This window comes from Lethenteron reissneri, chromosome 46 (assembly GCF_015708825.2).
Source record: "Lethenteron reissneri isolate LAM-NWPU_2019-01 chromosome 46, ASM1570882v1, whole genome shotgun sequence".
In the NCBI taxonomy this organism is placed as follows: Eukaryota; Metazoa; Chordata; class Hyperoartia; order Petromyzontiformes; family Petromyzontidae; genus Lethenteron; species Lethenteron reissneri.
The window spans coordinates 4569163-4594107 of NC_083824.1; the positions used below are offsets into that span (position 1 = coordinate 4569163).

The 24945-nt window shown below is 47.3% G+C and overlaps 2 protein-coding genes across 5 annotated transcripts in view; one reads left to right on the forward strand and one right to left on the reverse strand.

The window, feature by feature from the left end:
• DHX37 (DEAH-box helicase 37) overlaps positions 1 to 16667 on the reverse strand; it is a 35208-nt gene extending 18541 nt beyond the window's left edge. The window contains exons 1-13 of one of the 2 annotated variants that reach the window (XM_061570902.1): positions 16231 to 16667; positions 14256 to 14380; positions 13061 to 13236; positions 11981 to 12090; positions 10010 to 10466; positions 9667 to 9815; positions 7663 to 7752; positions 7049 to 7145; positions 5731 to 5844; positions 5167 to 5268; positions 3566 to 3788; positions 2119 to 2189; positions 623 to 767 (exon numbers count right to left, since the gene is read on the reverse strand). In XM_061570902.1, coding sequence (XP_061426886.1) covers positions 623 to 767; positions 2119 to 2189; positions 3566 to 3788; positions 5167 to 5268; positions 5731 to 5844; positions 7049 to 7145; positions 7663 to 7752; positions 9667 to 9815; positions 10010 to 10466; positions 11981 to 12090; positions 13061 to 13236; positions 14256 to 14364 — 1843 coding nt within the window. In that variant the 5' untranslated portion in view covers positions 14365 to 14380; positions 16231 to 16667. Of the gene's footprint in view, positions 1 to 622; positions 768 to 2118; positions 2190 to 3565; positions 3789 to 5166; positions 5269 to 5730; positions 5845 to 7048; positions 7146 to 7662; positions 7753 to 9666; positions 9816 to 10009; positions 10467 to 11980; positions 12091 to 13060; positions 13237 to 14255; positions 14384 to 16230 lie in introns of both variants that reach the window. The other variant, XM_061570901.1, reaches the window with a different exon arrangement.
• Positions 16668 to 20347: 3680 nt separating this feature from the next.
• SAMD8 (sterile alpha motif domain containing 8) overlaps positions 20348 to 24945 on the forward strand; it is a 29236-nt gene continuing 24638 nt past the window's right edge. For 2 of the 3 annotated variants that reach the window (XM_061570810.1, XM_061570811.1), the window contains exon 1: positions 20348 to 21174. The gene's annotated coding sequence lies outside the window, so the exon portion shown is untranslated. The remainder of the gene's footprint in view (positions 21175 to 24945) is intronic. The other variant, XM_061570812.1, reaches the window with a different exon arrangement.

Consider the following 24945-nt stretch of genomic DNA (forward strand, 5'->3'; position numbering starts at 1 on the left):
AAATTTTTTTTTCATATTTTTACTGCCAAATGAGGTTCCCAAAGCGTGATGCTCACAATAATTACACACAAGGCAGTCACTCTTGTCACTGCAAAAAAAAGACCTTGCAGTGACAAGATGTGACCATCGTCAACACCCTGGTCCCTTTTGATCGGAATGAGCCTTTAAATTAGAGGTGCCCAACCCCCGGGTCGCGGACCGGTACCGGTCTATGGCCTGTTAGGAACCGGGCAGCACAGCAGCAGCAGGTGAGAGCGGTGAGTCCGCGCGTGGCCCGCCCATTATTTTATTTACCACTTCTGTCCGCGCCTCTTTCCCGCACTGCGCACTTGTCTCAGTCACAGTGTTGGTAAGCCCACAAGCTCTAACCCCGAGTAGCCACAATGAGTAAAAAAACAAACGTCGCTGGAGAGCTTCTTCGAAATGGGGAAAGACCCAATGATGAAACCCCCCCTACTGCCCCCCCCACCCCCGGTCCGTGAAAAAATTGTCTTCCACGAAACCAGTCTCAGATGCCAAAAAGTTTGGGGACCGCTGCTTTATATAATTAATCGATTACTCAAACTACTGCTGCAGCTTCTGACACACGAGAATTGTCAGTCGACCTCGAAGTCACTCTCACCTTGTTGAGCTATTTCATCATCCTCCGAGTACAAATCCAAGTCATCTCCCTCCTCATCCCCCTTATCCACCTCGTCTTCACCATCGCTGTGATCTTCATTTTCCATAGGCAAGACAGAATACTGATCCAGGTCTATGCGTGGCAACTAAACACACACACAGAAACACACAGATACCATGATTAAATTTCGATTTAAAGCTTTCGTGACTGCAGGGATTCATCTTCTTGGTTCTTTCGGTAAAGTCACGTAGAAGGGAAGTAATAAAAGAAAAAAAGAAAAAACATAATAAAATAATTCTCACAATTATTATTTTATTTCATTTTTATTATTTTATTCCCTTCTACGTGACTTTACCGAAAGAACCAAGAAGATGAATCCCATGATTAGTTTAATCACCTAACTTCCTTGTGAGGCGACCATCAGCCCAAGATCTGACTGCCCTGCCTCCCCGGTTCACCATTGGGAATGGAACGGAGGTCATCGACCTCGCAAGACATTTAATAGAGAATGCTCGTAAAATCCGGCAGGCTGTGATGCAGTAAAGCAAAACATTTTTTTATACTATGAGACATCTCCTTTACCAGTGGCAAACTATAGTGATAGGTTTTTACCCTTTCAACTAGTACAAAAACTGACACCTTTATACAAGGCATCATGTTTGCAATAACCACAACACAAGCAGTCAAAATGCAAACAAAAAGAAACAACTCTGGTGATAATGATATGCACTGTCCTTGAAGTAAAGGAGGTATCATAGTGTAAATGCTTACCCCAAGCTCTCAATACTCTGATAGTGCGCTGTTTTTGAGTTGTGCGCCTTTTGGCGTCATCTGGTCCAACACCAATGGAGACTAGGCTCTAAGAAAAGCTGTCTCGGGTGTGGACCAATCAACTTCAAGGACAGTGCATATCATTAGCATCATCATCATCAGAGTTGTTTCTTTCCGTTTGCATTTTGACTGCTTGTGTTGTGGTTATTGCAAACATGATGCCTTGTATAAAGGTGTCAGTTTTTGTACCAGCTGAAAGGGTAAAAACCTATCACTATTATTTTTTATGTAAAAGGAAATATGTGCAAGTCCTAGTGAGATAGCAAATCTGGGGTCACAGCAGTGGCTGCTAGGGATGGCGTCATCACTGCCACTGCACCAGCCAATCGGCTGCGAGGAAGACAACACGAGAAAACATGGCCACCGTGACATCATCGTTCTGTATGCTTCAGCTGGTCTGTGGTAAATATGCTCTTAACGTTTATTATAATTATTATTGTTGTTTTGAACACGATCATTGTATTTAATAGTTGTCAATAATAATGCTACTTTATTATTTATAGGTCTACGTCCTTCAACTTTAACAATCGGTGTAACAGTGTTCCCGAATCCACCCTTAAAAGTTCTCTTAACTTTACAAAAATTAATTTGTCTAAACTCCCTCGTAGAATCAAAGTCGAGAATGGTTTTATCACAGTCGAATGTGCAGACGCGTTGGCACCCACCTTGACGGCGCTTCTCGATTTCTTGAGGTTCACCTCCTCAGAAGCTTCCGGATCCTCACCCTGATCCTCCCCTGTAACGGTAAATGTGCGAGCGCGCCCCTTCAGACCTCGACAGCCTTCTCACTTCAGTCGATTAAGTCCATTACGTAACCCACGACAGACCAATTCATTACAATTATTCGATGACGCTGCTGCTGCTGCTTTGGCAGTCGTGCACAATCACAATTAACAAGAAAACACATTTGCCAAAAACAGTGTGTTGTGTGGCCTTACAAGAAAAAATAATAACAGGTGACATTTCTCGATTTAAAGCTTTCGTGACTGCAGGGATTCATCTTCTTGGTTCTTTCGGTAAAGTCACGTAGAAGGGAAATAATAAAATAATAAAAATAAAACATTATAAAATAATTATCACGACGTTTTCAGCCACAACGCAAGCAGCCGTCTTCACCTGAGGACGGCTGCTTGCGTTGTGGCCGAAACGTCGTGAGAATTATTTTATTATGTTTTATTTTTATTATTTTATTATTTTCCTTCTACGCGACTTTACCGAAAGAACCAAGAAGAGGTGACATTTCGGCAACGGTTCTTGTTTCTGGCACGTAAATCGTGATTTATGAAGAGGAGATGTACGCAATGGTGTGTTGATGTTCTGACACGGGTGATGGTTCCACCAGTGTCTTCGGGGAATGTCAACAGAACCAGGAGGTGCAATGTTTGTGTCTCGACTTCGGTGTTAATTTCTGGACGTCTGCGTCGTTCCGAACTGTTCGCCAGCGTTCTTCTGGATCTGGCCGAGTTTCGAGAATGGCAGCAGCGTGAGTTGGAAGCAATGGTACATTGATAATTGGTTTTTTTACCCTTTTATCTGGCAACAAAACTGACACCTTTTTTACAAGGAGTCATGTTTGCATAGACCACAATACCTGCAGTCATAATGCAAACAAAAAACATAACTCTGATAATGTATGCACTGTCCTTGAAGTTGATTGGTCCACATCCGAGACAGCTTTCCTTAGAGCCTAGTCTCACATGGGTTGGACCAGATGACGCCAAAAGGCATCAGTTTTGTTGCCAGATAGAAGGGTAAAAAAACAATTATCATATTTTTTACTGGCAAATTAGGTTCCAATGATGGCAATGGTACATTATTGAGGTATTGCTTGATGGGTCGGTTTTCATTAGCAAGAAAACGTGTAAACTCCTTTGCAGTTTGCGTGACGTCTCTGCGGAAATGATGAATAATGCATGATGGTGATGAAAAAAATTGTGATCGTTGTTGCTGCTTCTGTCACCTTCACAGCCATTGATAAAAACGATGATGATGATGTAGTACGTTTGTTCAACTTCTGTATGTATGTTGAACTTCTTTTGCACCGTACGTAACCAACCGTGCTAATCGAAGCTGCGGGGGAAAGGAGCTTTCATTTTCGATGATGGCTGGTACCTGCTTGTGCGGCGGTCTGCGCGCCGGTCCGGCGTGGGAAGGCCGTGCGGAGCCGCCTGCACAGCGCCTGCACCTCGGCCTGGCCCGTGACGAACACGAGCACCCCGCCCGGCGGCAGCAGGCGGTGAATCTTGCTGACCTTGCGGAACGCCTCGCCCACGTAGTCGTCCGGCGGCGTGCGCTTGTTGAAGTGCACCGTCACCGGGAACTGGCGAGCGTCCACCTGTGTGTTGATAATTTAGGTGATTCGTCTTTAGTAGAAGATACTATCTTCTTGGTTCTTTCGGTAAAGTCACGTAGAATGGAAATAATAAAATAAAACATAATAAAATAATTCTCACGACGTTTCGGCCACAACGCAAGCAGCCGTCCTCAGTTGAAGACCAGGTCTGTCGGGGAGACAGACCTGAGGACGGCTGCTTGCGTTGTGGCCGAAACGTCGTGAGAATTATTTTATAATGTTTTATTTTATTATTTCCATTCTACGTGACTTTACCGAAAGAACCAAGAAGATGAATCCCTGCAGTCACGAAAGCTTTAAATCGAAATACAAGATACTAGTTTTAGAATTTTGTGTACTGTACCAAATCTTACTTTAATGTTTTGCTTTTGCAAAACACGGGCTAATTTGTCAGTTACTGCTTTGCGATCGAGTTAGATACCTCAGGTAAGGCCCACTGAAGTATGTAACTCTTTTTCAAGAAGCGACATCGCCACAAATGATAGCTCAACGAAGTGACTTATCCCATGGACATTTACAGCAGCCAAAAATGCTGCGTTTATAAATGTGGAGGGAAAAACCAGAGGACCCGGAGAAAAATCTATACGACCACGGGGGGAGGAGAGACATGCACACTCCAAATATGCAGCAGGCGTCAGGGTCGGGATCAAACCCACGACCTCCTGTATACCAGGCGAGGTAGTTAACATTTCCTAGCCACCGTGGCGCCCTTACACAAGCTTAAGCGCGAGACCAGTTGCAGACACGCACCTACCCTACTTTTTTTTCCACTGGCGCCGGGGGGGGGGGGCCATCACGGTACGGTTGATTTTCCCACTGGCTATATTTGGCGAGCCGAGCCGGAAGTGAACCGTGATTCCTCTGGCCTCGCAAGGCCTCCACAAGTCTGTCTCGAGCCCTGCGAGGAGGCGAGCACCGGGACCGCGAGGCTCGTGGCGTGCGACGTCCACGGTACATCTCAGTTTTTCGCGGCGATATCAACGACCTGGGGGCCTCTGGAAGCCGCGCCGAGTTGGCTCAGCACGGGTCCTGGCGGCGCTCAATTAGAGGGAGCTCTTGAGGGTCTTTGGCCTACTCGTCCAAACCGACAGGGAGACGATGCGGATTTTGAAAAAAAAAAAACTTGCTTTGTTTCACCTGCCACGCAGGGGCGAACGAATCGGACCGGTGGCGTCTGTGTTGCAAGTTCAACGAGCTTGGCATTACGCCACGGCAGCGTCACCCGTGTAATTAGAAGTTACCTATAATTTGAAGTTGTTAGGAAGACTTAGGTGGCCCATGCCGTAAGTGCAAAATGTGAGAGCCGCCTCAGCACTCGAGTTGGTGCGAGGATTGAAGTGGGGGGGGGGGGATGGGTCACCTTAATCACGGGTGGAGGGGAGGGGAAGAGACGCAGGTTTTCCGTGAAGTCCTCAACGCGAAGGGTGGCCGACATGATGACCAGCTTGAGAGGGGAGCCTCGCTGAAATGCAAACCACGCACACGCTGGCTGCTCACACGGCACTACACGCACGGCACCACACGCACAGCACTACACACACGCACGGCACCACGCACAGCACGGCATCACGCACACACGCACAGCACCACGCACGCACAGCACCACGCACGCACAGCACCACGCACGCACAGCACCACGCACGCACGGCATCACGCACACACGCACAGCACCACGCACGCACAGCACCACGCGCGCACAGCATCACACGCACGGCACCACACGGCGCCACGCGCATGGCACCACGCACGGCATCACACACGGCATCACACACGCACATGTGGCACCACTCCACGCACGGCGCCACGCGCATAAACACAGCGCCACAACATACACGGCAGCACAGGCAGTAGTGTACATTTACAACATGGACATCGCACCACTTGAAAAATCCCCCGCCCCACCCCACCCCCGCGCGGCGATCACCTTGTGGCGCAGGGGCACGATGCGCGACAGCAGCCCGATGAGCACGTCTGTGTGCACGCTGCGCTCGTGGGCCTCGTCGATGATCAGCGCGCTGTAGCGCGACAGCACAAAGTCCTGTCCACGCCGCACAGCCCGCGTCACGCAAACACAACTAAGATAAATACCCCCCCACCCCCCCACCGCGTAATAATAATAACAATACTTTCATTTTATATAGCGTCAGTCATGCCAACAACATCCCACAACGCTGCACATGAATTATATATAAGAACCAAAATGCATAGACACGCGGTTGGCTATGCATGGCGCGAAAGAAGCCCAACTACTACCAAGGAAGATATTTTAAAAAATGGCACCAAAACAAAAAGCACAAACAACAAGAAAGTTATCAAAACAAATAAATAAGTCCACGAGGCCACGTCCCAGCCATAGCAGACTTTTGGGACAAGTGGTGTTCGCGAGTAGCACCTATGGAGGCCGGCACGGTACACAGAAGGTGGGGGGCCGACACGACGGCCGACCGCCTTTGTCTCCCCAGTGGTGATATTTTTACACACCGCCACCAGGTACTCATTTGGGGCCGAGTCAACCTAGGGGATGCCCGGGACCGGTACAGTTAATCGTCACCGAATTCGGGTCGCTGGATTTGTAGCGCGGCACGCTGCAACAGCTCGAACCTCGTCACATTTGTAACATTTCAGTTTCATTTATGAGGTATAACCCTGTGAGCCATGCGGCTCTTGACTCGGGTGCAACCGCAACAAAACAGAAACATGAAGAAGAAACATCTTAAAGTGACTACACGCAACAGAAAAAAACGTGTGGCGCATTACAACGCTGACACGATCAGCGGGCTGGGTGTGAGCTTGGACTCTTAATTAAGGAGGAGAATCGCTGCTTTGGAAATGAAAGCCTTCTGGTAAAAATCCCAATTTGTAAAGCTGTTTTATGAAGAGCGAGGAAAAGCAGAAGAATTTCTGAGAAAGAAGAGACACAGAAACATGACCAAGGCTAGCGAGTCAGGTCAAGCACAGAAAGCCGCGATCATCCGGATCGGTAACCGAGATGAACGGTGACCGGCTGTGAAGGACGGTGATGGGGGAGCAGCCCAGGCAGGTGCCAGGGGAAGACGACCACGTGAGATGATGTCATACGGTACACGGGAAGTCGGGAGATGACATCACGCGTAACCATGTCGTCGCGAGGCACGCAAACACACAGAGCTAAGGCATTGTCACTTTCAGTATGGGTTGGAAGGTATTGCAGTCACACACACACACACATATATATTTATAGATACGCGTACACCCAGACGTACCTTCTGCACTTCCCGTAGTAAGACACCGTCTGTCATGAATTTAATTTTGGTTTCGGGCGTCACGTTCCCATCGTAGCGCACCTGGTAAGACACAATCCTGCACGGACAAAAACAAAAATCCCTCACTTTAGTTTCACGAGCGATCGGGAAACTCCCTCGAGAGAATATTCCTACGTCTGAGGGTTGCTGTCGTAACGTACAAACTCCGTCTTCACGACGAGCCACGGTGGAGAGATAACTACCTCGCCTGGTATGCAGGAGGTCGTGGGTTCAATCCTGACCCTAACACCTGTACATGTGGAATTTGCGTGTTCTCCCCTTGGTGGCGTAGATTTTTCTCTCGGTCCTCCGGTTTTTCCCTCCACATTTAGAAACATGCGCTTAGAGCATTTGGCTGCTATAAATTTCCACGTAAGCCACTCGGTTGAGCAATCATTTGTGGCCAGAAGCAATACAGCTCAGTGGACCTTACCTGCTAATATAAAAACTAGTTTAGTTTTTGACTTTAGAGTACAAACTCTTACTTCTCAAGCCGACGAACGGGTGCGTCGTTGTGCGTCTCGCAGACGCAAGTGAGAGACGGATATACGTCGGCGGCGGAGTAAACGTCTCACCTGCTTGGCAGATTCATCTCGTGAGCAACGCGGTGAGACAGCGACACAGCGGCGACACGGCGAGGCTCCGTCACACCGATCAGCCCCGTCCTGCCAGCGGCGCACACACAGAGAATAATACACTTTCATTCAACTGGAGGAATCCGATGAGCTAGGAAGCTCTTTATTTTTTTTACAGAAGTCCAGAGTCACGAGCGTCCGCAGCTCAGAGGTCCTGGCCGCACCAGGGTCGCAAATGGGTACCCGTACCCATACCCGGCCGGGTACGGGTACCCGTTCCCTACCCGTGCCCTACCCGAAATGAGTGACAAACGGTTACTCACCAGTGACTCACGGCCTACCCGTACCCGGCCGCACCAGGGTCGCAAACGGCTACCCGTACCTGGCCGGGTACAGGTAGCCGGGTATCGGGTAGAGTACGGATATCGGGTACCGGTTGCGACCTCTGCCGCAGCTGCCCGGCGAGGCGGAGGCTCAGGGGTCAAAGTGCAGAGCCGGTACCGCTAAGATCCTCGGATTTAAAGCCGGGCTTCAGCTGCTAAGTGCTTTCATTTTATTCGTGAAAATATTTTCCCCTGGAAAATTCCTTCGGATGGAAGGTCTCGTTTGCGAGGGTGGCCAGGGCGTCCGAACGACGTACAGATTGTGAATACGTGCTGCCACGTACACACTCACGCTCGTCAAACGAGTACCAGCGAGTTGATGGACTCAGCCCAGCTACCAATAACTGCGCATATAAACCACCGCATTTGGGCTTTTTTTATGAATTTGACGAAATCATGGCTGAGAATTAAAATACAAATAAGAATTGGTCTGAATGTCACGTGAGCTGTTGTGTCAAAATAAAAAGGCCACGTGAAAAAGTCTTCCAAAGAGATTCGTCATCTCACCACGCCAATCGATTCAGATTAGTCGCTGGGCATGCCCAGACATGTAATGTGTTACTTACTGTTACTTACTGTTAGTAGCTCAGCTTATTGGAGAGTATATTTAGTATACTGATGACACTATGTAGTTTATACTTTAGTTTTTTACGTGGTGGTTTAGTTACCGCAGCTAAATACTATTAACATTCCTTCCCTTTATTAATGCTACACCTATCCCCTCCCTTTGATGCTGCTAATCCTGCATAATGCACAGGCATAATATGACTTTGAAACCCCCCGCCCACCTCCTACGCATTTCACAAGTAGTACTAATCCCATATCTGCATTTCCCATAAATATGCTAAATTCCTCTTGATATGCAAATTATTTTGTCAAGTCGCTCTTCCCACTCCAACCCAGCTTAAATATACGCTCCAAGCCTGGGGTGTTTCATTCAGACGCTGTCTTCCCGACAGACCTGTTCTTCACCTGAGGACGGCTGCTTGCGTTGTGGCCGAAACGTCGTGAGAATTATTTTATTATGTTTTATTTTTATTATTTTATCATTTCCCTTCTACGTGATGACTTTACCGAAAGAACCAAGAAGATCATAAAAAAACGTCAACACACCTGCACAGCCTGTTGGTGAGCACCTACGAGTACCTACAGCACACGAGAGGTTTTGGTGGCCAGCACCACTCCCAGCTACCTTTATTTCCCCAATGCTATTTGCACATCCTAGCAGGTACTCATTTAAGGCCGAGTTGACCTAGGAAAGGCCCAGGACCGGTTTAAATATTAGCCACCGATGTTAGCCATGAGCAGGAATCCAACTCGGGTCGCCAGGTTTGTATCGCAGTGCACTAACCGCTGCACTACCACATCCCACCACACTCCACGCAAAGATCCCCCCTATAGCCTTAGCAGACTGTTGGGGCAAGTGCTGTTAGCGAGCACCTATGAAGGCCGGCACGGCACTAGGAACTCATCTAAGGCCGTGTCGACATAAGGGAGGCTCAGGACCGATTCAGATAATCGTCACCGGTGTTGGCCGTGCGCACAGCGCACACGCACAGCGCGCACGCACAGCGCACACGCACAGCGAACACCGTACACCGCACAGCGCACACGCACTCACCTCGCGTATCCGGCCTCGTACAGGAACTGAGGCAGCTGCGTGCTCTTGCCACTGCCCGTTTCTCCACACACCACAGTCACCGGACTTTCCCCTATTGCCTCCATGATGGCCTGCTCCTCTCCCAGGATCGGCAATGCCAGCCGTGCCTCCTGACAGTCGGAACCAGATCACCAAGGTAAACCCAAGAGACTGTCGCGCAAGACAGTGATGCGGCATTGGTTGAAGACAAGCCAACTCAGAAGTGATTTGCAGCATGTCGGACACCCTCCGCAACTGGACGGGCCCTTCCCCAAATCGGTTTCGGCTTCGAGGCATCTTAATGGTAACACCTTGAACTGCTCACCTGCACCTTGGCCCGGCGGTTCACGTGAACAAACACGGCAGCTTGTTTGGGGAGTCCACACGGCAGCCCCGCTCCCGCACCGCCACTCTCCGCACCGACTTTTCCCTCTGCCGCCTTCGTGAGCTCGGGGGCCTTCTTCCCCGGCTCAACGGAGGTTGCAGGTTCCCCGTCCGCCGTGCCGTCTGCGCGCGCCTCGCCCATCGCCTCGCCCATCGCCTCGCCCATCGCCGTGCCCTCCTCCTTAAAACCGGGCCGCTGTGCGACGTCGCTCTCATTGTCCGACGCGGAGCTGACGTCCGACTCCTCCGAGGTCGTGTCCGTCTGGGCGACCTTGCCCTCTTCGCTGTCTTCGTTGTCGCTGTCGTCGTCGCCGCACTTGCGCTTCCTCTTGCCGACCCCGCCTTTAATCGCATTTAATTTGGACGCCGGCAAGTCCCCGTCAGCAGCCTCGTTGTGCCTTGGGGAAGGAACAAATCGTCCCACGGAGGGTTGTAAACTCCGACTGATACTCATCGCCACCACCACCTTATGAAGAGGAGAAACGGTGAATGTCGTGGTTAGCCCGTCACAGACGTTACAGCACGGGAGGTGCTGCACGTCCCGCACAGGTGTTATATTAGACCTCGCAAACACTCAGCAGCGAGTGGTAACCATCACCGCACAACCTCCACTAAGCTGAGGTTTCACCGAGATATTCCATGCAGCCAAAATCAAATAACTGCACGAGCCTTCAAATTGTTATTGGGGGGCGCTGTGCCAATGCCACCCTGGCGCGCACCCCCCTACGAAAGCTGCATTATACTTCTTCTTGGTTCTTTCGGTAAAGTCACGTAGAAGGGAAGTAATAAAATTATAAAAATAAAACATAACAAAATAATTCTCACGACGTTTCGGCCACAACGCAAGCAGCCGTCCTCAGGTGAAGACCAGGTCTCCCCGACAGACCTGAATCCATTCAGACGCTGTCTCCCCGACAGACCTATTCTTCACCCGAGGACGGCTGCTTGCGTTGTGGCCAAAACGTCGTGAGAATTATTTTATTATGTTTAATTTTTATTATTTTATTATTTCCCTTCTACGCGACTTTACCGAAAGAACCAAGAAGATGAATCCCTGCAGTCACGAAAGCTTTAAATCGAAGTTTTATACTTTTTCACCAAATTGATCCCAATTTTGCTATTGGCATCACGTCCAGAGAAAAAACATCCACTCGGATCTCTCAGATCGCGGTGTGGCCCTCCGTGTGAGAGGACGGCCCGCGTAAGTAGATCTCACAGGGCTACCTCTGAGATCCCTTCAAGCGACCTTGAGAGGATGGCGATCGTAGATCCTTTTAAGTGACCGCTGTTCCACACAAATAGCGGCAGCACTTTACCACCTCCCCTGCCACTGACATTAATGCTCATCACATGATAATCAAAGCCGACATGTTAATTATGATAGGAATTTAACCTATTTAAGTGCAGGACCGAATTTAATGTGATGTTTTCTTTTGCAATCATTGGTGACCAGGCTATACATTTCCACGTAACCCACTTCGTTGAGCTTTCACTTGTCGCCGGGTCACTTCTGAAACAGAAGCTCATAGCTTAGTGAGGCTTTACCTGGTAAAATAAAATGTGCATTTAATTGGTTTCCTTTTTAAGTGATTTATTTATCCTTTCCTCGACTCTGCACTCCGACCGTGTTTTTGTATTGTTTGTTGTTGTTATAACATTCTTACCTGCCCCTACTGCACACCTGTGAAAAAGAGCTTTATAACTCATCGCATTCCTGCAGTGTAAACGATGTTCCGCTTCTGATCCAACTCGCTACACTTTAGAACCAGATTTCATCACAGGCGGCTGCATGAGATGAGTTTGAACCCAGGATCTCAGCATTGCGGGATCAGCACTCTGACCTCTTGACCACGAGGCCACCTTGAGAAAGCTGCATCGTAAAAATTGCCTGACATGATGCGCACAATCTCACCTGTGCTGGTGTGCAGGGATATGTGATCCAATCTGCGACGTTGACTGCAGCTGCCTCATTACATCCTGCGTGGCCTGGCACTCGGCCAGTCGCTCCAATAGCTCCGACCGCTGGACAGCAAATACAGCAACAAGAACACCAAACGCTTGTGTGATTCATCGCATCTTTGGCGCAGGCAAAGCAGAGCGTGTATTCTCACCGTCGTCACCACATCTACATGTGGTAGATCTGGAGACGCCCTGTGGCAGGCAGGGGCACCCCTGTGGCAGCTGTCCCTTCATGGTAGAAGGTGAACGCGACACCAGCCAGCAAGCGGACATTACATTTGGGGGGTGTTGTTGCGATGCGGATTTCCCAATGAAGAAAAGTGCGAGTAACTGTTAACCTTTTAACTATGATAGCGGCACACAACGGCCTTTGCTTTTTTCGAATGACATCACGGCATCTCTATTACCTTCTGTGAAACAGGTGGCACAAATTTCTTGGTTAATACACCAGCAGTATTCACCAGGACTGCCGCAGGGTTCGAACCGGGAACACGCTACCGCTTGGCCACGTCATTCTCGCTGCCCAGGATTAAATATATGTTGGTGCAGTGCCTACTGTGATGTCACGAGTCCTCTAATTACAATCCTCATTGCAAAAAAGCAAGCGTGTACTGCGGAAAAGAACGACCAAAAAATGTTTTAACTGAAAGCAGATTAAAATCCCGTGACAGATTTGCGTGGTATGGAGTCTATTCTTAGTCTTAAGCCTCACCCTACCATATTAATAAAAAGTGTGCCGTACTTGGCCCTTCCCCTCTCCAACCATTATATATACGGAGTGGTAGCTCTTGTAATCTCTCATTTACTTGATACAGCTGTCGTGGCTGTGACGGTTCCACCTGAAGACGGAAGCTTGTGTTGCCTCCGAAACGTCGTGATTTTTATTTTATTTTACTTTTATTAATTTTAATGTTTTTACCTACGTGACTTTACCGAAAAAACCTAAGAATATGAATCCTTGCAGTCACGAAAGCTTCAAATCTAGAAAGATTCGCGTGGCTTGACGAGTCAAAGCCAAGCATGACGGAAGCACCTGAAGTTTCTTCTGCTTCTGTTCGAGCACTTTCTCAAGAAGTTTCCGCTGCTTGCGGCTGAGTGGGCGCTTGGGGCGGCCACGCGGCAGCTGAGGAGCAGCGCGAGGAACCGCCGGGGCTGCTGGGAGAACCAGCGGATTGCTGCTGTCCACTCCCTTCTGTCGCAGGACATCGCCTGTAACACATCGCACACATTCTTAGGTTTTTTTGGTAAAGTCACGCAGGTAAAAAATTAAAATTAATAAAAGTAATAATAAAAATAAAATAAAATACATAAATTAAATAAAAAGGTTAACATCGCACACACTGTCGCCTGTATCGGATTGCATGTAACGGATCGCCCATAACGCATCGCCTGTAACGGACCACGTGTAACACATCACACACACACGTCGCCTATAACGGATTGCCCACAACGCATCACCTGTAACGGACCGCGTGTAACACATCGCCTGTAACACATCACACACACACGTCGCCTGTAACGGATTTCCCATAACGAATCATCTGTACCGGACCGCGTGTAACACATCGCGTGTAACACATCACACACACATGTCGCCTGTAACGGATTGCCTGTAACGCATTGCCTGTAACGGACCGCGCGTAGCACATCGCCTGTAACACATCGCACACACACGTCGCCTGTAACGGATTGCCCGTAACGCATCACCTGTAACGGGATTGCTCACACAAGGCAGCCACTCGCATCAACTCGAAACCAGGTTGCAGCACAGTGAGGCAGCAGGCCTCTTAGGCAGGCGGAGACTCGCGATCAAATACGAGGATAACAACTGAAGGGGTCAAACACACTCAGTTCAGGACGAAAACAATTGGAGAAAACAAAACCGCGTTGGCAACTGTGTAAAATACAAACCAGAGAAAACACACAATGATTTGTTGATCACTAAAACGGGTCATGCAATGAGCGAGTCATTTACAAAAAAAGATGTAAATGACAAATTTTGTATCAATGTCTCACATGTGTACATCCAAGTAAATCTTGCAAGCTTTGTTCCATTTTACTTGTCACTCTCCATGTTTCTCATCCACATCTCCTAGCAAGCAGGTGCTATATAAACACCGATCGAAAACGCAGTCTCATCAAAACAAAAAAATCACAAATTTGAAAAAGACAAGCAAGAAGATGTTACAGTAATCATTAAATCAGGGGACACAGGAATGGCCATGTACCTTCGAGAGTGACCTCCTTGGCTGCTGCCACGTTCTTGGAGGGCGTGAGACTCTGCGAGGACGGCTGAAGGCGGCCACGCCAATTGTGTCTGCGCTTTAGCCGGCCCATGCTGCTGCCAATGCTGCTGCTGTGGGGGGCACACACGTGGGGGGCACGCACGTGGGGGGCACGCACGTGGGGGGCACGCACGTGGGGGGCACGCACGTGGGGGACACACGCACGCGGCCACACACCGGAGGACACACGAAGCACATTGCATTGTTATTCTTAGGTTTTTTTTCGGTAAAGTCACGTAGGTAAAAAATTTAAATTAATAAAAGTAAAATAAAAATAAAATAAAAATCACGACGTTTCGGAGGCAACACAAGCTTCCGTCTTCAGGTGGAACAGTCACAGCACGATAGCTGTATGTACAGCTGTCGTGCTGTGACTGTATGATACAGCTATCGTGCTAACTTAATTTGGAGCTTTCGTGACTGCAGGAATTATTCTTTGGTTCTTTCGGTAAAGTCACGTAATCAACCAGATAGGGTGTTGACTGTTATGTTATCCGACTCTCTGTTGTATTACATTACATTTCTAAGTATACTAGATTTGTGTTTCTATTTAATGTATACCTGATGATGATTGCTTGTGTTGCAATCGAAACGTCGTATGCTAGTATTTAATTTAATTTATTATTGTATCTTTATACGTGACTTTACCGAAAGAACCAAAGAATAAGCTATCGTGCTGTGACTGTTCCACCTGAAGACGGAAGCTTGTGTTGCCTCCGAAACGTCGTGATTTTTATTTTATTTAACTTTTATTAATTTTAATTTTTTACCTACGTGACTTTAACGAAAAAAAACCTAAGAATATGAATCCTTGCAGTCACGAAAGCCTCAAATCTAGAATTACATTGCATTCTTGTCAAACACGAGCTCACGCGAATATACAGAATACATTTATACACACCTATACCACTGTCTGCGGCCGTCTGGAACGCTCTTCGTTCCGATATTGGGAAGCCACTGGAGCTATGCACTTTAAATCCGAATTGAAAACTAATTTGTTTAGAACTGCTTTTTGTGTTTAGTTCGTTGTCCTTCCCCCGCACCTCCAATTAGCACGGTTTGCTACGTACGGCGCAAAGTAAGTTCAACATACATGCTACGTTATGACCCTCTTACTTTAATCCAGTGTTAATTTCGTTAAAGAAATTCGTTTAATATTTGGAAACTATGTTTATTAATTTATTTAACCATGACTGAGCGGACACCAATCATCAATCCGAACGAAAAGAAACCAACCACAATTTATAAACATCCCTGTTATAGAGATCCACTAACAATCCTCCTCTCCCTCTTTCTTCCCGACCTGTGAGATTTAACACAGCCCTGTGCAAGCAATGGCCATTCGCCACTGCTTGACCAGTGCCCGTGCCAGGCTACGTGCACTTTGAGGCCACGTAAAGTTAGGCTATTAACCGAAGGCTCACCGGCAGGCAACGGGGCAGAGACCCAGGTGCTGTGGGTTACCCGAGACGATTGTGGTTCATCTTCTTGGTTCTTTCGGTAAAGTCACGTAGAATGAAAATAATAAAATACAAATAAAATATAATAAAATAATTCTCACGACGTTTCGGCCACAACGCAAGCAGCCGTCCTCAGGTGGAGACCAGGTCTGTCGGGGAGACAGCGTCTGACCTGGTCTTCACCTGAGGACGGCTGCTTGTGCTGTGGCTGTCTCCCCGACAGACCTGGTCTTCACCTGAGGAAGGCTGCTTGCGTTGTGGCCGAAACGTCGTGAGAATTATTGTTTAATTTTTATCATTTTACTATTTCCATTCTACGTGACTTTACCGAAAGAACCAAGAAGATTAATCCCTGCAGTCACGAAAGCTTTAACATCGAAACGATTGTGGTTGTTTAAAGCGCCCGCGGCGTTCGAGACACACGTGGTGGCCACACCAGCGGCGCACGGAACACTCACCCGGCACGCCACGCACGGCCACGGAGAGCACGACGGGGGATAAATCCGTGGACGTACTGGAGACACGGGCGCAGTGTGATTCTCACTAAATCGTCGCCACAGTCATCATCATCATCGCTGCGCGGTATAAACTCGAAACTTTGAAGAAGCCTCCTCCCCACAAACCACGCGCCACCCACGTGCGCGCTTCCACGGGGCCGATTGTTTCCCGTGCCGTCCGGGTTTGTTTTTTACGTTCCGCCCAGTCGGTTTGGCGGAGGTTCCGGAAACAAACCGCCGACTGTCGAATAGCGATGGGCGTACGACATCGGCGGTGTCGGACGCCGCACGATGTAACAGTGATGTTTAAAGAACGCGGTATCCCGAACGTGTTGCTTGTTGCGTGTAACGAGAGCTTCGGTGATATCCGCGGGGCGATTTAAACTCGGGACCCGGGACCAGAGTGGCCGGGAGGAAGTGACGTAGCACAACTCCGACTGCACCGCTGACGACTTCCGCTTTCACGCAGCAGCAGGCGAAGGTTTTCGCGACCAATAATGTCCATTGTGTTATTATCCATTATACTGTTAGGTTCTTTCGGTAAAGTCACGTAGGTAAAAAATATAATAATAATAGAAATAAAATAAAAATAATAATAGGAATAAAATAATAAAAATACATATAAATAAAAGAAAAATAATAATAGTAATAAAATAAAAATAATAAAATTTATAATAGAAATAAAATAAAAATAAAAAAATAATAGAAATACAATAAAAATAATAATAGAAATAAAATACAAATAATACAATTTATAATAGAAATAAAATAAAAATAATTATAGAAATAAAATAATTAATATTTCCATTATTTCTATTTTTACCTACGTGCCTTTATCGAAAAAACCTAAGAGTATGAATCCTTGCAGTCACGAAAGCCTCTAATCTAGAGTTATCCATAATGTTATGCAATATACATAATATTAAATATTATCCATACCATAATATCCAATATTATCCATAATATTATTCAACATTGTCCATCATCAGATTATCCAATATCCATAGGTATCGAATATTGTCCATAGGGGCCGTCCATAAATGACGTCACGCGATTTTGGCCGATTTTTGCCCCCCCCCTCGTCACACCCCTCAAATATGACGTCACAAAGCTCTGCCCCCCCCCCCCCCCAAATGATATTTCCATTTTGGAAAAAAAACATGCTTCAAATCGCTTTAAACTCTTGTCATTGTAGTGCGTATTTAATGTGGCGCTGCACTCTGATGTTGTAGGAGAAAACATTTATTAAAAAGGAGGCGTTGGAAAGCTTAAATTTAGCATAAAATTCACTTGAAAATATTCAACGTCAAAATATGATATTGAAATTTTCTTATAATTATCAAATATTTAAAGTAATTATAACTATTAAAAATTATTTAAACTTTGTAGTAGAACGAATCAAAATGGATAGTACAATTATAACAATCACATTCAATCCACAGAATGAAAAGCCCTGGTAGAATCATTAAAATCAAAATGTTTAATAGCAATAATTACAATTTTTTACAAAATGTATGCTTCTCCATTCTCCCATGGAGAAGCAAAATGCTCCTTCATGGAATAAATCGGGAGAGCCATGGATCTCTTCATCCTGTGGAATGGATATTCCATTCCGATCAAGCGCTTCTTCATCTATCCAATCTGCACTCTCTCCAATTTCTTCCTTCACGATTTCAACCGACGTACAGCAGCGACTCTCTGTGGCATGATGCGTTTGGGCGGAAAAAAAAATTAACCCGTAAAAAAAAGTTTTTCACTATAAATCCTTTATATGCGTGGCGGCTAGAGTCCTCTCGTCCTCTGGCTTGAGATGGCTGCCACCTATGGGTCAGATGATTGCCTGCCACCATTAAGCAATTGGTAATTAAATATAAAAAAATTCCCTAAAATGTTGAAAATTTTGGGAAAAAATTTTCACTAAAATAATTGTCACGCACAACGAGTCTGTGTGCAAAATGTCAGCTCGATTGGATCACGGGAAGTGGGTTAAAAAACGACCGAAAGATTTGCACGGTCATAAGCGCGCAAGCAAGCAAGCAAGTGAACTTAATATAAAGGATTTAATAATTGATTCCTGCTTGTGTTGCGATCGAAACGTCGTGATCTATTAATTTTCTACCGACGTGACTTTACCGAAAGACCAAAAGAAGCTTCACTCTGTCTGTTGTTGTTGGCTTTATTTTGGTGATTTCGAAAAGTGTATTGGTTTAGCCATGTTTGTTTGTTGTAGTACAGAGTTAGACTGATGGCCTTAATATAAGTTGTCTTGTGGTTGTTACTGTTGTTTGACTTGCATTCCACTGGGAATTTTGCACACAGCGTTGGTGTACGGTGATTTTTTTCTGCAATATTTTACTGTCTTTTCTTGGATTTTCTGTTTGCACTTAGTCACATATTCACTTAAGATGTTTTTTTGTTCATGTTTTGGTTTTTTGTTTGTTGCGGTTGCACCCGATTCAAGAGCCGAATGGCTCACAGGGCTACACCTAATACATGAACTTGAACTTGTGTCAAGACGGCAGAAGTCGCCACTGTTATCTTCCTTTAATAAAAGACCACAAGACGAAAGCTGACGCCAGATGATGCTGGAGCGGACATCTCCAGCGAAACGTTCTTCATTTCAAACAAAAGCACGTGTCACAACATTTCTCAGGCGTTTCTGATTTAACACATTCCTGCTGCGGAGGGAGCTGGTAGGAACGTTGGGTTGCTCGGTCAATGGCCAGGGTCAACAGGCGGCGGCGTGGTGTATTCCGCAAATATGCCCGACTGTGAGGGCGGGCACAAGCCGGCGTGAGTAGGTTAAACGTTGAGTTTTATAAGGGCACCACGGGGTGACCAGCCCCTCCCAACCACCCAGCCCCACCCCTCCCTCCCACCCCCCACCCAGCCCCACCCAGCCCATCCCCACCCTCCCCACCCAGCCCCACCCCCACCCAGCCCCTTCCCACCCAGCCCATTCCCACCCAGCCCCTCCCCACCCAGCCCCACCCTCCCCACCCAGCCCCTCCCCACCCAGCCCCTCCCCACCCAGCCCCTCCCCACCCAGCCCCTTCCCACCCAGCCCATTGTCACCCAGCCCCGCCCCACCCAGCCCCACCATCCCCACCCAGCCCCTCCCCACCCAGTCCCCACCCAGCCCCTCCCCACCGAGCCCCTCCCCACCCTCCCCACCCAGCCCCTCCCCACCCAGCCCCTCCCCACCCAGCCCCTCCCCATGTGGGCTGGTGTAACCAGAGGTTCCTACCAGTACTACGCACGAATCCCGCTGCGAATGCCAAGACGCACATTGTCCACACGCAAGCCACAATGATCCGTTATCCTATAGCCGCAGACGTGTCAATTGTCTTGTTAAGATTGAGTCAGACGGGTGTCAATAAAGTTGCTCAAGTGTGGTCACACGCACGAACACAGCTACCGGATTATAAGACGCATGTCCACCTAAGGGGCCGTCCATAAATGACGTCACGCGATTTTGGATGATAGCTACATAATTCTAGATTTGAAGTTTTCGTGACTGCAAGGATCTTTGGTTTTTTCGGTAAAGTCAAGTAGGTGAAAAATAAAATAAATTAAAATTAAAACAATTAAATTAAATCATCAACGGTTGCTTGTGTTGCTTCCGAAACGTCGTGATTTAATTAAATTGTTTTCATTTTAATTTATTTTTTACCTACGTGACTTTACTGAAAAAACAAAGAGTATAGCTACATAACTCAGTGGGGCTTAGTATAGTAAAAAAAAGTTTAGTTGTATTTGTATATTTGTAAGTGATTTGTTTACATATCCTATACTTTGCACTCCGATCGTGTTTTTATTGTTTGTTGTTGTTCTGACTTGCCCCTTACTGGATATGTATAAAATAAATAACTTTATAGATAATCTGATTCCTCCTGCACTAGAAAGAATTCTGATTTTAAATCAAATTGCTTCTGTAATCGATTCGCCTTGTGGAGGTGAATCGCGTGGCAAGTTACCAGGAATCGATCCGCACAGATCGCGATGACGTCGTGTTTACTCGCGCGCGCGGCGCTCGTGACGTCATCGTCTTGGCGCGTGACCACGTGGGCCGGGCCAGCAACAGCTGTTGTGGTGGTGGTAGTCCACGTTGCAAGTGACAGCAGCAGCAGCGTGCAGCTTGGAGGAGGAGCGGTGGGTGTCGTGCAGAGCTTGTGGGAGCCTACAGACCAGTCTATGGGATTGTAGAGAGCCGGTGGGAGTGTAGAGAGCCTGTGGGAGTGTATAGAGCCTGTGGGAGTGTAGAGAGTCTATAGGAGTGTATAGAGTCTATAGGGGTGTACAGAGTCTATAGGAGCGGACAGAGTCTATAGGGGTGTACAGAGTCTATAGGAGTGTATAGAGTTTGTAGGAGTGTAGAGAGTCTATAAGGGTGTACAGAGTCTATAGGGATTTATAGAGTCTATAGGGGTTTACAGTCTATAGGGTTTACAGAGTCTATAGGGGTTTACAGTCTATAGGGGTTTACATAGTCTATAGGGGTTTATAGAGTCTATAAGGGTTTACAGTCTATAGGGGTTTACATAGTCTATAGGGATTTATAGAGTCTATAGGGGTTTACAGTCTATAGGGGTTTACAGTCTATAGGAGTGTACATAGTCTATAGGGGTGTACAGAGTCTATAGGGGTGTACAAAGTCTGTAGGAGTGTACAGAGTGTGTAGGGAGGGGTGAGTGTCTTGCCAAGTCATCTTCAAGTCAGTGAACACACAACACCGGACGTGGTTTCCTGCCGGCGAGGAACCCACAACACTTCCCGCGGGAGCCTCCAAGTGCACCTAGCCTGGCACAAGCTCCGTGACGTCACTTGGTGAATGGTGGACTGTTGTTAAAGAGCCTTCGTGTTCATCGGGAATCATCATGCGTCGGACAACGTGGTGACGATCAGGTACAGCATGTGCTGCTACACAACGCACGTGTCACCAGTTCGATTCCCGTTCACGGCAAACAACCAGTGACGATTATCTGAACCGGTCCTGGGCCTCCCCCTAGGTCGACTCAGCCTCAAATGAGTACCCTGGTAAGGTGGGTAAACATCGCCGCTAGGGAGACAAAGGCGGTCGGGTGTGGTGTTGGCCACCCACCCACTCGTGTGCCGTTCCGGCCTTAATAGGTGCTCGATAACAGCACTTGCCCCTACAGTCTGTTAAAGCTATACGGGGGATCTTTGTCTTTATCTGTGTAACTTATGTGCTCGCTAACAGCACTTTCCCCAACAGTCTATTAAGGCTATACGGGGGATCTTTGTCTCTATCTTTGTTACTTATGTGCTCGCTAACAGCACTTGCCCCAACAGTCTGTTAAGGCTATACGGGGGATCTTTGTCTTTATCTGTGTAACTTATGTGCTCGCTAACAGCACTTGCCCCTACAGTCTGTTAAAGCTATACGGGGGATCTTTGTCTTTATCTGTGTAACTTATGTGCTCGCTAACAGCACTTTCCCCAACAGTCTATTAAGGCTATACGGGGGATCTTTGTCTCTATCTTTGTTACTTATGTGCTCGCTAACAGCACTTGCCCCAACAGTCTGTTAAGGCTATACGGGGGATCTTTGTCTTTATCTGTGTAACTTATGTGCTCGCGAACAGCACTTGCCCCTACAGTCTGTTAAGGCTACACGGGGGATCTTTGTCTTTATCTGTGTAACTTATGTGCTCGCTAACAGCACTTGCCCCTACAGTCTGTTAAGGCTACACGGGGGATCTTTGTCTTTATCTGTGTAACTTATGTGCTCGCGAACAGCACTTTCCCTAACGGTATGTTAAGGCTATACGGGGGATCTTTGTCTTTATCTGTGTAACTTATGTGCTCGCTAACAGCACTTGCCCCTACAGTCTGTTAAGGCTACACAGGGGGTCTTTGTCTTTATCTGTGTAACTTATGTGCTCGCTAACAGCACTTGCCCCTACAGTCTGTTAAGGCTATACGGGGGATCTTTGTCTTTATCTTTGTAAGTTATGTGCTCGCTAACAGCACTTGCCCCTACAGTCTGTTAAGGCTACACGGGGGGTCTTTGTCTTTATCTGTGTAACTTATGTGCTCGCTAACAGCACTTGCCCCTACAGTCTGTCAAGGCTACACGGGGGGTCTTTGTCTTTATCTGTGTAACTTATGTGCTCGCTAACAGCACTTGCCCCTACAGTCTGTTAAGGCTACACGGGGGGTCTTTGTCTTTATCTTTGTAACTTATGTGCTCGCGAACAGCACTTGCCCCTACAGTCTGTTAAGGCTACACGGGGGGTCTTTGTCTTTGTGTTACTTTGCCTACTTTCCGAAGTGTGCGTTGCATAATCGATATCATCAACCATGATCGATCCACTGCTGGATTAATACAATTATCCCGCTGTCCAACGATGTAGTAGTGAGTAGTGGTCATAACAATCCACCCCACTCTTGTACACCCACACACGAGCTGATTTCACCGCTCCATCTCCTGCATGTTCGTCACTCTCTCTCTGTGATTGCTCTGATCATCAGACATGGTGTGTACCCTGTGTTGTGATTGCTCTGCCCATCAGACATGGTGTGTAGTCTGTGTTGTGATCGCTCTGCCCATCAGACATGGTGTGTAGTCTGTGTTGTGATTGCTCTGACCATCAGACATGGTGTGTAGTCTGTGTTGTGATTGTTCTGCCCATCAGACATGGTGTGTAGTCTGTGTTGTGATTGCTCTGCCCATCAGACATGGTGTGTAGTCTGTGTTGTGGTTGCTCTGACCATCAGACATGGTGTGTAGTCTGTGTTGTGGTTGCTCTGTCCATCAGACATGGTGTGTAGTCTGTGTTGTGATTGCTCTGATCATCAGACATGGTGTGTACCCTGTGTTGTGATTTCTCTGCCCATCAGACATGGTGTGTAGTCTGTGTTGTGATTGCTCTGCCCATCAGACATGGTGTGTAGTCTGTGTTGTGGTTGCTCTGCCCATCAGACATGGTGTGTAGCCTGTGTTGTGAATGCTCTGATCATCAGACATGGTGTGTAGCCTGTGTTGTGATTGCTCTGATCATCAGACATGGTGTGTACCCTGTGTTGTGATTTCTCTGCCCATCAGACATGGTGTGTAGTCTGTGTTGTGATTGCTCTGCCCATCAGACATGGTGTGTAGTCTGTGTTGTGATTGCTCTGCCCATCAGACATGGTGTGTAGTCTGTGTTGTGATTGCTCTGATCATCAGACATGGTGTGTAGCCTGTGTTGTGATTGCTCTGCCCATCAGACATGGTGTGTAGTCTGTGTTGTGATTTCTCTGCCCATCAGACATGGTGTGTAGTCTGTGTTGTGATTGCTCTGCCCATCAGACATGGTGTGTAGTCTGTGTTGTGATTGCTCTGCCCATCAGACATGGTGTGTAGTCTGTGTTGTGATTGCTCTGCCCATCAGACATGGTGTGTAGTCTGTGTTGTGGTTGTTCTGACCATCAGACATGGTGTGTAGTCTGTGTTGTGATTGCTCTGCCCATCAGACATGGTGTGTAGTCTGTGTTGTGATTGTTCTGATAATCAGACATGGTGTGTAGTCTGTGTTGTGGTTGTTCTGACCATCAGACATGGTGTGTAGTCTGTGTTGTGGTTGCTCTGCCCATCAGACATGGTGTGTAGTCTGTGTTGTGATTGCTCTGCCCATCAGACATGGTGTGTAGTCTGTGTTGTGGTTGTTCTGACCATCAGACATGGTGTGTAGTCTGTGTTGTGATTGCTCTGCCCATCAGACATGGTGTGTAGTCTGTGTTGTGATTGCTCTGATCATCAGACATGGTGTGTAGTCTGTGTTGTGGTTGTTCTGACCATCAGACATGGTGTGTAGTCTGTGTTGTGATTGCTCTGACCATCAGACATGGTGTGTAGTCTGTGTTGTGGTTGCTCTGCCCATCAGACATGGTGTGTAGCCTGTGTTGTGATTGCTCTGTCCATCAGACATGGTGTGTAGTCTGTGTTGTGGTTGCTCTGCCCATCAGACATGGTGTGTAGTCTGTGTTGTGATTGCTCTGACCATCAGACATGGTGTGTAGTCTGTGTTGTGATTGCTCTGACCATCAGACATGGTGTGTAGTCTGTGTTGTGATTGCTCTGTCCATCAGACATGGTGTGTAGTCTGTGTTGTGATTGCTCTGACCATCAGACATGGTGTGTAGTCTGTGTTGTGGTTGTTCTGACCATCAGACATGGTGTGTACCCTGTGTTGTGGTTGTTCTGACCATCAGACATGGTGTGTAGTCTGTGTTGTGATTGCTCTGATCATCAGACATGGTGTGTAGTCTGTGTTGTGATTGCTCTGATCATCAGACATGGTGTGTAGTCTGTGTTGTGATTGTTCTGATCATCAGACATGGTGTGTAGTCTGTGTTGTGATTGCTCTGTCCATCAGACATGGTGTGTAGTCTGTGTTGTGATTGCTCTGATCATCAGACATGGTGTGTAGTCTGTGTTGTGATTGCTTTGACCATCAGACATGGTGTGTACCCTGTGTTGTGGTTGTTCTGACCATCAGACATGGTGTGTAGTCTGTGTTGTGATTGCTTTGACCATCAGACATGGTGTGTAGTCTGTGTTGTGATTGCTCTGATCATCAGACATGGTGTGTAGTCTGTGTTGTGATTGTTCTGATCATCAGACATGGTGTGTAGTCTGTGTTGTGATTGCTCTGAGCCTCTGCCCATCAG